This window comes from Sus scrofa, chromosome 1 (genome assembly GCF_000003025.6).
Source record: "Sus scrofa isolate TJ Tabasco breed Duroc chromosome 1, Sscrofa11.1, whole genome shotgun sequence".
Taxonomy (NCBI): domain Eukaryota; kingdom Metazoa; phylum Chordata; class Mammalia; order Artiodactyla; family Suidae; genus Sus; species Sus scrofa.
The window spans coordinates 74,138,231-74,150,909 of NC_010443.5; the positions used below are offsets into that span (position 1 = coordinate 74,138,231).

Here is a 12,679-nt window from a genome sequence, read left to right on the forward strand (position 1 = left end):
TGAGCTGTGGTGTAGGTCACAGATGCAGCTCGGATCTGGCATTGCTATGGCTGTGGCGTAGGCCAGTAGCTGCAGCTCCAATTTGACCACTAGCCTAGGAGCTTCCATATGCCACAGGTATGGCCCTAAAAAGAAAAAAAAAAGGAAGAGAGAGTATACGAAAGTACAGAATATGAACATAGAACATATTTTTTCCCATTTTAAATTGTTACATAGGTTACAAGTATAGTTTTGCTTCCACAACTCATTGGTGGTGATGTCTATTATTTACATGATGTCAGTCAAGTCTTTAGTTAGAAATGTAACCCCAACTACAATGTCATTCTGGGAAAAAAATTTCACTGTATAGGAGTACATTGTAGTAAAATTTAGAGCCCATCCGTGAAACATTAGAGAATACTGTCCCACAAAGTAACATTTACCAACTAAACTCTGGTGTTACTCATTCCTTTAGAGTTAGCCTTTAAGACAGCTGATACTATTTCTACCTCTCAAATATACAATAATATAAAAAATTCGAAAGTACATTTCTATTTGCAGCAAAATTATAAGGTAGTTACCTTTGTGTGTGTGTGTGTATGTGTGTGTTTGCCATTTCTTAGGCCACTCCTGAGGCACATGGAGGTTCCCAGCCTAGGGGTCGAATTGGAACTGTAGCCACCAGCCTACACCAGAGCCACGACAATATGGGATCCAAGCCGCGCCTACAACCTACACCACAGCTCACAGCAACGCTGGATCCTTAACCCACTGAGCAAGGTCAGGGATCCAACCCGCCACCTCATGGTTCCTAGTTGAATTCGTTAACCACTGAGCCACAACGGGAACTCCAAGGCAGTGCTTTTAAAGTAGGCATTTAAACTCAATACATGAAAAACTGAAATGCGATGTTCAATTACATCTGGTTTTTTTGTTTGTTTGTTTGTCTGTTTTTGGCTATGCCCACCACATGCAGAAGTTCCCAAGCCAGGGATGGAATCCAGCCACAGTAGTCCAAGCCCCAGCAATGACAATGCTGGATCCTTATCCCGCTAGGCCACCAGGGAGCTCCCTCAAGTTTTAAAGATGTATTAAAAAATCAAAGACAGCACAGCATTTTCCTTAAGCTACTTCCTTTATTTCAAAATGTCGAAAAACTAAAGATGTTCTTGTGCACACACATATGCTATGAGTTGAAGAATCTGGAACTATGCAAAGAATTTTTCAATATGACTTTAAAAAATGAAACATTTACACACTTTAGTGTAGTGCTTAATACTTATTTTTTAAATCTATTGCTGATGCTACTTCTAGAAAGCAATGACTCAACCAGAAAAATAGTAAAGGCTGCCTTTTCTTTTGTAAAGTGCTTAATGTCAACCATATCCAAAAGCAATGGTTTTTAGAAATACATAATATTAAAAAGGTGATCAAGGAGTCACTACTTACAGAATCACATACGCCATTTTGTAACTTTGCACATGTAAACTGATTTTATCTGCATTAATGAAAGACCGTTTTCAATGGCCCTCAACAATATTCTTCAAATCAAGATAGAACTATTAGCATCAGCAGCGTGAACAGTAGTAACAGCAGAACAAACCCCAGCACATTTTAAATGGATCACAGCAGACTAGAAAACTGTAACAACTTTTGGATATGTTACATATCCAAGGATGAGCCTTCTCTTTTAAACTGCATATATGGTAAACATTTTTTAAAGCAATAAAAAACACTTTCTTGTCCCTCTTTGATAGCATTTTACAGTGTATGATTTGGATTTAGATTTTTTTTTTTTTCCTTTTTTGGCCATTCTGTGGCATATGGATTTCCTGAGTCTGGGATCCTGAGCCAGATCCCAGCCACAAAACTTCGATCCATGCTGAAGCTGTGGCAATCCCAGATCCTTAAACCTACTGTGTCAGGCCAGGGACTGAACCTGTGTCCTGGCTCTGCACACATGCCACCAATCCAGATGAGACACAACAGACACTCTGGGATTCAGATTCTTATACCAATTAAGCCAAACTCTTGTTTCTATATAGAACAGGCATTATATTTTCAATATTTAAAACAATGCCTATTTCCACCAAGACAGAGAGATGGAATTAGCAAATGAAACACCTAACACTAAAAACCTGAGGGGAAAAAATGTGAACCTGAGGGGAAAAAAACTTTTTTTGAAGGGTTGATACAAACATTCCAAAACAGAATTTGTTTTCTGAGCGTGAGATATCTGACTTCATTTCAATCATATATCACTTTTATCTAATTTAAAGAATTTAGAAAAAAATAAGCATCATCCTAACTGAACTGCTTTCTGTATCAGTCTCAATCTGATTCATGTCCCCATATAAACCACTCCACAGTCTTAGAGTAAGCATCCCCTCAGGTCCCTGTCTATTTTCTGAACCTTAAGCTTTTTTTACTCCTTTTTCTTCTCTCCTAAACTCCCCAAGTATTCCAAGAGAAAAATCTCTATTAAAAAAAAAATCACAATTTAAATACAGTGTGACAATGCTACATTTGATTTAAAGTAGTAATAAATTATAAATTGCCAAATAACTTAATTAATCACAATGCAAATCCCCAGTATAAAAAGAATCCATCTTGCCCTGATTATAATAAAGCAGTCCAGTGATTTCAAATTACTCATGAAATAAAGGCAAAAAAAGGTGTAAAATACTATTTATAAAAGTCAAGTAAGAAACCAGGTACCATAAATCTTTTTACAAGGATAAATGTAATGTGCCTTCCCACTTCTAAAAATCATTTGGGAGGTTTATAATTAGTGGTTTCAAAAATGACTTTGAGGAAGATAGAGACTGAATTACATATTATTTATAACATATGACATATTAAATACCTATGTGATAATAATACTGCAGTGGTGAGAAACTTAAATTACTCTTTGGACCTGTTACTTTTTGGCAAGTAATTTTTTTTTCAAATTCTGCTATAACTGATTAATTTTTAAATGTCAGTTTTCAAAAACTTTGCTGCTTGTTTCTGTATCACTAAAGAGATATCACGAGTCTCAAAGAGTAACAATGTCACTACAAAATAAAACAAAGATTGTTCTTGCATCTTTTGTTATTACAACAAATACACTTTAAAATAGACAACATTGCTATGCCTGGAAATTAAAAATACCTAAACCCTTTAAAAGGGGCTGGAAAAGGAAAGAAAAATTGAGAATTATTATTTAAAAATAAATCTGAAGTCCTTGCAGTTCTTAAGAAGTTGACTTGTCAAATCATGATTTATCTTCTTTTGGACCAAGCTGTGTCTTCCACTATTCATCCATGGAATACAATGTTAAGTCTCCATTCTGCAGATGTCAGTTTGAATTTTCTTGAATGTTTGCAAAGCTGGTACTGGACTTGAGACGTTTGGCTAAATAAATAAAAAGCATTATAACTTAATTTTCTAAACATGATTATTCATTATTTTTATGTAAAATACAGTATTCACTTTTTAATTCTATGTTTGACTCTAAATATATTCAATCTTATAAGACTTAAAAACCTAAATCTATTTTTTTTCTACCAAGCTCAAGAAACATAACTTTGCTAGAAGCTGCACATGACTTTGTTAGTAGTACCAAGTAAAAGAGACAGAGTTTACATCATCTTGAACATCACAACCTTAAACATGTAATATAAGTGAAAGTACTCTATTTAAAAAATGGAGGTGCTATAAGGTATAATAATAAAATTATATTAAAAGTCTAACCTAGAAATCCAAGTCTAAATTGCTCTTAAGATAATTCAGTGAAAAAACTCTGCACTGTTAAAACATTTAAATGGCTTATAAAGAAAAGTGAGCTGTACTTTATACTTGTACACAAACACATGTACACAAACACATGTACCCCCATGTTCATTGCAGCACTATTTCCAATAGCCAAGACATGGAAGCAACCTAAATGTCCATTGACAGAGGAATGGATCAAGAAGATGTGGTTCCTACACACAATGGAATATTACTCAGCCATTAAAAGGAACGAAATACTGGCATTTTTAGCAACATGGATGGACCTAGAAATTATCATGCTAAGTGAAGTCAGTCAGACAATGAGACACTGACATCAAATGCTTCCACTGACATGTGGAATCTGAAAAAAGGACACAATGAACTTCTTTGCAGAACAGATACTAACTCACAGACTTTGAAAAACTTCTGGTCTCTGGAGGAGAGAGGTTGAGGGGTGGGAGGATGTGCTGGGGGTGTGGGATGGAAATCCTATAAAACTGGATTGTGATGATCACTATACAACTATAAATGTAATAAATTCATTGAGTAATTTTTAAAAAAAATTTTTTAAATGAAAAAAAAAGTAATCTAGCTTCTAATTAATTACTAAATTCATTAAACTAACCAGGTAGCAATACTAGGGAGTACATAAACCCACAACTTCCTTGCTTCTTTATTCTCTATCTGATAAATCCCTACATCCTTCAAAATTAAACCCCAGGGATCGTCTCCTGGTGAATCCCAACACCTCAAATGCATCCTACCCTCTTCTGTGGTCTGACCATATTGTATATACCTCTATTACATTTACTGTAATGATTGGACTATGGTCAGTATGTTCTTTGAGGGCGTCTATTGTGCCTTGTTCCTTTTTTTGAATCCTTAATTCATACTATAGGACTTGATGAGTGGCGGCATAAAGAAAAGTAAATTAAAATTTCCATGAGATAACAGCATAAGAACTGTTTGCTTACTCTAGCATTTCCTTAAATTCATCATTTAATTCATAAATAGTGCTTCTGTGAAACATTAATAGGTATTATGGAAAGGTCCCATTGTCAAGTTTTGGGAATATAATCTCCAAGGCCTTAATTTATATTCAGGTAATTATGAAGCTCACGAGAAGGAATCTCACAGGACTAATATTTTGAGGAGCACACTCTAGGAACTGCTAACATTAAGTATAATGTTCTTTTATTCAACAAATATTCCTGAGCACTTGCCATGGGCCAGGTACTTTCTAGATGCTGGTGATATAGTGGTGAGCAAGATAAACAAAATCCTTTTTCTGTTGGAACTTACAGTTGAGGCAGGGTAGACAAAAAAGGCAGAAAATAAGTGGAAAACTTAATTTAGCAATTAAGTGTTATTAAAGAAAGATGATACAGAATTAGAAGAAGGGTATATTCTTAGGTCAGGGGGTCATTAAAGGTCTCTTTGCCTAAGTAACCTTTTACCTAAGACCTGGGTGACAAGGAGCTAGTCAAGGAAAGTAGGGAGGGCAAATACAAGAGCCATGGAAAGAGCGCAGTGTGAATGAGCTTGGTGTTTGAGACGAGCAAGAAGAAGGCCAGACTGCTTACATACAGCATCATGGACAAGGAGAGAGGTGGATACTAGGAGTTTAGGAAGGCAGATGGGGGCCAGGTCACATGCAACTTGGACAGCAGACCTTTGAATAAGTTTGTATTTTACTCTACGTGCAATGGGTACACAGGAAGGATTTCAAATGGGAGAAGAGCACTTTGTTTTAAATTTGTGTTTAAAAATCTACTCTAGCCACTATGTGGAGAATGAATTGTAGTGGGTCAAGAAATGGAAGCAGGTGTACCAGTGAAGGGACCCCCTGCCTTGGTGCAGATAAGAGATGATGATGGCTGGGGATAAGGCATTACTGGTGGAGATACAGAAAAGATCATTTAGGATATATTTTTGGAAATAGTACTGGCAGTACTTGAAGATGAATTGAAAAGGGGTGGGAATGTGGAAATAAAAGAAAAGGAATAAAGAAACTAAAAGATATTAAAAAGAAATTAAAAGAAAACAAGATTCGTGGCTTGTACAAGCAGAGGGACAGTAGTGACTTCCATGGAAACAATCAAAAAACACTGATTGGAAATGGAGCTAGGCAGATTTGCAAAGCAAATAAGATGCTAAACTTTAAAAGTACATCAAGCCCTGAAAAATAAAGTATCTCAAAAGTGAGGTCCTTACAAGATTTTTTTATTATTCTAAATGTATACTGTTAGGACTGAGTTATTACATATTTAGAGAATATCGACAATATTTAAAATACTTTACTAAATACACGCCTCATAATGTTTCTCCCCTCTAGTAGCCAGCTTTTTGAGATAATGAGACATTACAAATTCAGATCTACAAGTATTCTGTTTGTTTTTTTTTTAAGGTTAGATATATTAGAGGTGAAGTTAGATAAATCATAAAGAGGTGCCAGAATGAAATTTACAGGGAAAAGAATTTTTATATCATAGATTCCTAGATTAGGAATAATATTTGAAAGAAAAAAAGCTTAATTTTTTTCCTTCAGAAAATATTCTCTTTTTAAAAAACTAAAATTACTAAGGGATAGGCCCATACTTTGATTCCAATAATAAACAAGAAACCTATGAGATTTAGAAACCACTTTTCTTTGGCTGGCTGGGACCTTCTAGTTAGCCCTTTTTCTGGTCTGTCCTATTTGATGGGGGAGAAAGGAAAGGAATTAATACATATTGAGCATGTGCTATATGTCAAGTAACTCTCTTGCAACTACAATTCCAATTTGTTCATAAACAAGTTGTCTGTGTGTAAGCTACAATTTCTCCCTGCCTGCTGCTCACTGGGTGGTTCCACCATGGCTCCAATAGACCTAAGACCCCCCTACTATATATTTCCCTATTATGGCCATTTCAGGTCTTCAAAGCCTTTGTAGTTATTCCTCTGTTGTTGTCAACCCTATTCCAGGGAATCTAGCTTTCTCAATGAAAGCATCTGAAGGATACTGTATGTTAATGTTTGATTATTAAAGTCACTTATAAACTTACACTTCTCTCCCATTAGTGCAGTTGAAAATCTGACAGCTGTTTTAGGCTAATAGAGCTTAAGTTCTCAGAATATACATCATTTCTAAAACAGGCTTAAATTTTTTAAAATTCAGATTTTTTATCTAAATAAGTGAACAACTGTAAAAAGAAACTTACGTAGAATGAGTTTGCGTTTCTTTTGCTCTGAGTGAAGAAAGCTACTAAGGTAGAAGACAACAGGTAGAAAGAGAATGAACACCGAAACAGCAATTACAGGCACTGTGTCACTACAAGGGACTGAACAGTTGAAAGTTCGACTCCAAAGTTTTCGGGTAATATTCATCTGGAACAATAACACATAATGTTACTCAATTTTATATTGAATTTGTCTTCAATTTCTTACAATTATTTTTTTAAGAACAGGAACCTAGAATTTAGACTAAATATACATCCCTAAAAAATCTATTGATAGATGAGGACAATTTCTTCTGCCAGGGAAATAGGCTGGTTCACAATTAGTCACTGTATAATACTGTCCAAAGAATGTCAACTTTTCATAGACTTCAAAGCAAGAACTTGTATCAACAGGAATAAAGTTAGACTGTACTTCATTCATTAAAAAAGACGTAAAAGAGGAGTTCCCGTTGTGGCTCAGTGGTTAATGAATCCAACTAGGGACCACAAGGTTGTAGGTTTGATCCCTGGCCTTGCTCAGTGGGTTAAGGATCTGGCGTTGCCGTGAGCTGTGGTGTAGGTCGCAGACATGGCTCAGATCTGGTGTTGCTGTGGCTCTGGCGTAGGCTGGCAGCTACAGCTCCAATAGACCCCTAGCCTGGGAACCTCCATATGCCACAGGAGCGGCCCAAGAAATGGCAAAAAGATGGAAAAAAAAAAAAAAAAAGATGTAAAAGAGTATGTGAGGTGATGGATGTTAATTAACTTGACTGTGGGAATCCTTTCACAATGTATATGTATATCAAATCATCATATTGTACACTTTAAATATATTACAGTTTTACTTGTCAATTATATCTTAATAAAACTAGTGGAGAGGGCTTGCAAAAACAATTTTTTTTCATATGTTACATATATAATCTCACTGGGCTTCTTGCAATAGTTTTAGAATGGAAATTAAAATATCAACTTTATAGGGCTTCTCAAACATCTATGAAATGTTTAACATCTTAGCTAAGGTATGAAAAATTCTTACTTGTGGCAAGTATATGTTTAAGTACATAATTATCTAATGAGTCATGGAAACTTTATTAAATAACATCATATCTTATTTAGCAGCATACTTTAGAAATACATTTAGGGACAGCAGTACCTCACTTTCCTTGAGCTCATGGTTTCTGTCAAAAAGACTAAGTGATGTAAGGAAACTATCAAATTTAATGTAGAAAGCTGTTCTTGCATGGATTTTGCTTAATTGAGATATGGTTTGCAAGTGTGCATTGTATTTTTTGCTTATTGCAAGATGGATGTTCTAAAATAGCTTGTCTTGTTGATTTCCTATGCAATCCAACTTATACAACCAACAATCATTTTTCTTCTTTGTTTTAAAAGCAACGAAATAGGAGTTCCCGGCATGGCTCAGTGGAAACAAATCTGACTAGCACCCATGAGGATGAGGGTTCGATCCCTGGTCTTGCTCAGTGGGTTAGGGATCCAGCACTGCCGTGGGTTGCAGCCTCCGCTCAGATCCTGTGTTGATGTGGCTGTGATGCAGGCCGGCAGCTGTAGCTCCAATTCAACCCCTAGCCTGGGAATCTCCATATGCCTCGAGTGTGGCCCTAAAAAGACGACAAAACAAAATAATGAAAGAGACTATTACTTTAAATATATACTTATTATTTATTGAGAACCAGGTACTATTCTAGATATTAGGAGCACAACAGTAACAAAAATCCCCACGGTGCATCCGTTTGAAGTGGTTTTTTTTACCATCCTGAATATTACTGATCCACTGTAATTCACTCTGAGCTGCTATAATTCACACCTATCATTCTCAACCATTAGGTTTAGCAATTTTGACTGCAAATTCTCTGCTTTTAGCCATCAATTTCTCAGTTTCCTCTAATGCCTCAAAACAGGCAGCCTATTCCCACAAAAAGGTATGATCGCCATCTAGTGGTGCCCCATGTAAAGACAAGCTATTCAATGGAGGAAAAAAGGGGTTTTTTTTTAAACCACTCATGTAATCAACACATGTTACTTAAGGGCCAGCTGTTTTCCAGGCGCTGTTCTAGATACTGAACAGCAAACAAAAAAGGATATGAAGTCCTTGTCCTCATGTGGCTTATATTTATTAAGGGGAGACAGATTATAAACAAAATTTTTCTGATGGTAATAGATATAAAGGAATAAAGCAATGGAATAGGAAATGACTGAGGGACAACTTCAGAAACACGGCAGCAAAACCTAGAGAATTCCTGAACTAGCAACAAGTGCATGAGAAACTGAAATGCAAACATTTCACACCAAGCACACCCTGAAAATGACACACATTAAATTTAAAAAACAAAATGTATAGAGTATACTTATAAAAACATTCAATCACTATGTTGTACATCTGAAACTAATTTAATATTATAAATCAACCATAATAAAAATGCACCAAATTATTCACTGGCTTACAAAGTACCTGGTTAATATCCATTTTAGTTTCATAGATTGGGACATTCTGTGACTTTACTACTTTATAACTAGTTATTCCTGGTTAAAGATGGCTTCTGCATATTCCAATATACCTCTACAAAGGATAATACTGAAGGCATATTCAACAACACCACAAAATATGTATCATTCAGAAGCAAAGTACTTACTGCATCTTCCACGTCAATACATAAATGTGTTCCAGATTCGGCCTTATTTTCAAGTTCATTCATTTTCTGCATTTCACTGTACAGACTACTCAGAGTTTTGTACTTTTCACGACATTTTTCACACACTTCTGAATAATTTCTTAACTGTAGAACACTGTGTGTGCTCCCCTAAAATGTCAAAGGCACATATAATACAATAAACATTACATCTTTTTTTTTTTTTTCTTTTTTGGGTGCACCCACAGCATATGGAAGTTCCCAGACTAGGGATCGAATCCAAGCTGCAGCTGCAACCTATGCCACAGCTGTAGCAACACCAGATCCTTAACCCACTGCACCACAGTGGGAACTCCCTATATTTTTTTTTTCTTTTTAGGGCCACACTTGTGGCATATGGAAGTTCCCAGGCTAGGAGCAGAATCAGAGCTACGGTTGCTGGCCTATGCCATAGTCACAGCAATATAGGATCTGAGCCACGTCTGCAACCTACACCACAGCTCACAGCAACCCTGGATCCTTAACCCACTGAGTGAGGCCAAGGATCAAACCCACATCCTCATGGATCCTAGTCAGGTTCGTTAACTGCTGAGCCACAAAGGAAACTCCTCCCTAAATCTTTTTAACTTAAGCTATTGTCTTTCTAAAGGATCGGCAATAGTACGGTATGTTAAAGTGCTGAGCTGTGATGTTGGGCAGGTTGCTAACGCACTCCATAAAACAGGGATACCCTCACCTGTATTACAAGTTCCAAGGATGAGAGACTGGTATATAAAGTCTGAGCAAAATATGTAGCTCTTTATAATTGCCCCTGAATTTTGAACACCACTGCACTATCCACTGTCAATTGAGCACACTAGCTTATATGCTAAGTTACTGATACCTAAATAACAAAAATGTCCTAATCTGAAAAAAGGACAGAATGAACTTCTTTGCAGAACAGATACTAACTCACAGACTTTGAAAAACTTATGGTCTCCAAAGGAGACAGTGTGGGGGGTGGGGGGATGCGCTGGGGTTGTGGGATGGAAATCCTATAAAACTGGATCGTGATGATCGTTGTACAACTATAAATGTAATAAATTCATTGGGTAATAAACAAATTTAAGTCTTCTTATCCATGAACATGAAAACAAAACAAAACAAAAATGTCATAAGTTATTTTGTCATTTATATATCTGCTCTTATCTATCCAATTTTCCCTGAATAAATAGAGTATGCCTTTGCCTGTGCTGACTTCAACACTGTAGCCTGCCTTATTGAGACAGAGAAGACTTTATCAACAGGAAAGGAAAAGGCGCCCAAACCACATCCCCTCTTCAACCCTCTTACCCCAAGGCTTGCAATCCAGGCATTTCTAGTCAGCAAAAAGGGACTAATACAGAAGAATCGTATAATCTAAAAGGAAGCTAGTGGCTATAACATATGAATCTCAATCTTTTCCACTTCTGGGGCTGACATTTGTATTTCAAGAACAGGTTTGCTAAACAGTCAGTTCACACTTTTGTTTTCTATTTCCTTTATTCTCTACTGTGCAGTCTGCAGAAATAACATTAACTGAATATCGGAATGAAAGAGAAAAGGAAAAATTAAAGGAATTAAGCTGATGTAGGCTCTACAACATTATCCTCACCATTTATTTGACAGAGAAACTCAGTCTCCCTTTAGTTCTGCCACAAGAAATTGACTGTTTTTCACAGAACAATCGTACATTTAACTAAATGTGTGCAAGAAAAAAATGAGCACAGTACCTTGTTGGAAAAGTATAATTTAGTCATTTATATTAAAACTTAAAATGCACATATCTTTTGGCATTGCAATTTCACTTCTAGGAATCTACCAAACAGACTCATACCAATACCTCCAAAAGACTGTCCCTGTTTGCAACAGTGAAACACTGAACCAAACAAAAATCTCCAGCAATATAGGGACCGACTGACTAAATGGTGGCATAGACAAACAATAAAAAGCCCTGCAGTGTTTAAAACAAATGAGGAAGTAGGATTCTGGGAAGATAAAGACATTAGCATATGCCTGTTTCCTGATTTCTTTTCTGCAGAGATTCAAAAACAGAAGGGTAAACCAGGCCCTTAAATAGCACTGTAAATTACAGTGTGACATGCGCATTCCACTCAGGCAAGTTGTATTACAGCTCTCACACCAGTCCTAGAGAAACTAGCCAGAACCACAGTTTCTAGTGAACCTCTCCTCCTGCAACCACCCACACTGTCCTCTAGAAATGTGAGAAGATAGAATAATAGCCCCACTCTGCCTGTTAAGCAACCCACAAAAAGCAGTCTCTACAGCCAGCAAGACAGTTCAAGTTCCCAGAGAAGCCACCTGCAAAAATGTCCTAAGGTGGATCTGGTCTGGAACTCAACCACATTCCTGTCCCATCACTGAGCCAGAAGCCACCACCACAGCCAGTACTACCAATTTTATTGCTGCCACCTCTTTCTTTAGCTGGCTCCCCTCCACTCACTCACACACACACACACACACACACACACACACACACCCCTACAAAACACTGGTATTGCTCAGGACTCTCAGTTCTTGGGGCCTCTTTCCCATCTCTATTCACTCACATCCAAGTCTCCATAGTTGATACCATCTGTGCCTGACCAACTCTCAAGTCTATAGTTCCAGCTCACACCTCTCCCCTGAGCTCCAATCTCCTTTATAACATTGACCATTTGACATCTCAACCTGGATACTGAATAGGAATTTCATACTTAACCTGTTCAAAACAGAACTTTTAATCCCTACCTCCTATAACCAGCCTTCACCATGGCCCCATCATCCTCTCAGGTACTCAGGGACAAAAGCCTAGGGTCATCCTGATTCTTCTTCTTTCTCTGATCAGCCACAAGCACTCTCCAACCTATCAGCAAGGTCTGCTAGATATACTCCTGGAATGAATTTGTCTGCATTTCTCCACTTTGCATCCAATACCCTCTCTACACCATCCCTCTCCTGTGACGGCCTCCTAATTAGGTTCCTTACTTCACTCTTGCCTATGTCCCATTGAATTTTTCCACAGGGCAGCCAGAGTGATTTTTTAACATGTATATCACATCAAGTCACATTCCTATCTTC

At 37.0% G+C, this 12,679-nt stretch overlaps 1 protein-coding gene across 1 annotated transcript in view; it reads right to left on the reverse strand.

Annotated features, from left to right (window-relative positions):
- OSTM1 (osteopetrosis associated transmembrane protein 1) overlaps positions 1,096-12,679 on the reverse strand; it is a 41,840-nt gene continuing 30,256 nt past the window's right edge. Inside the window, exons 4-6 of the mRNA XM_001927476.5 lie at positions 9,584-9,751; positions 6,936-7,101; positions 1,096-3,375 (exon numbers count right to left, since the gene is read on the reverse strand). Of these exons, the coding sequence (XP_001927511.1) occupies positions 3,320-3,375; positions 6,936-7,101; positions 9,584-9,751 (390 nt within the window). The 3' untranslated portion in view covers positions 1,096-3,319. The remainder of the gene's footprint in view (positions 3,376-6,935; positions 7,102-9,583; positions 9,752-12,679) is intronic.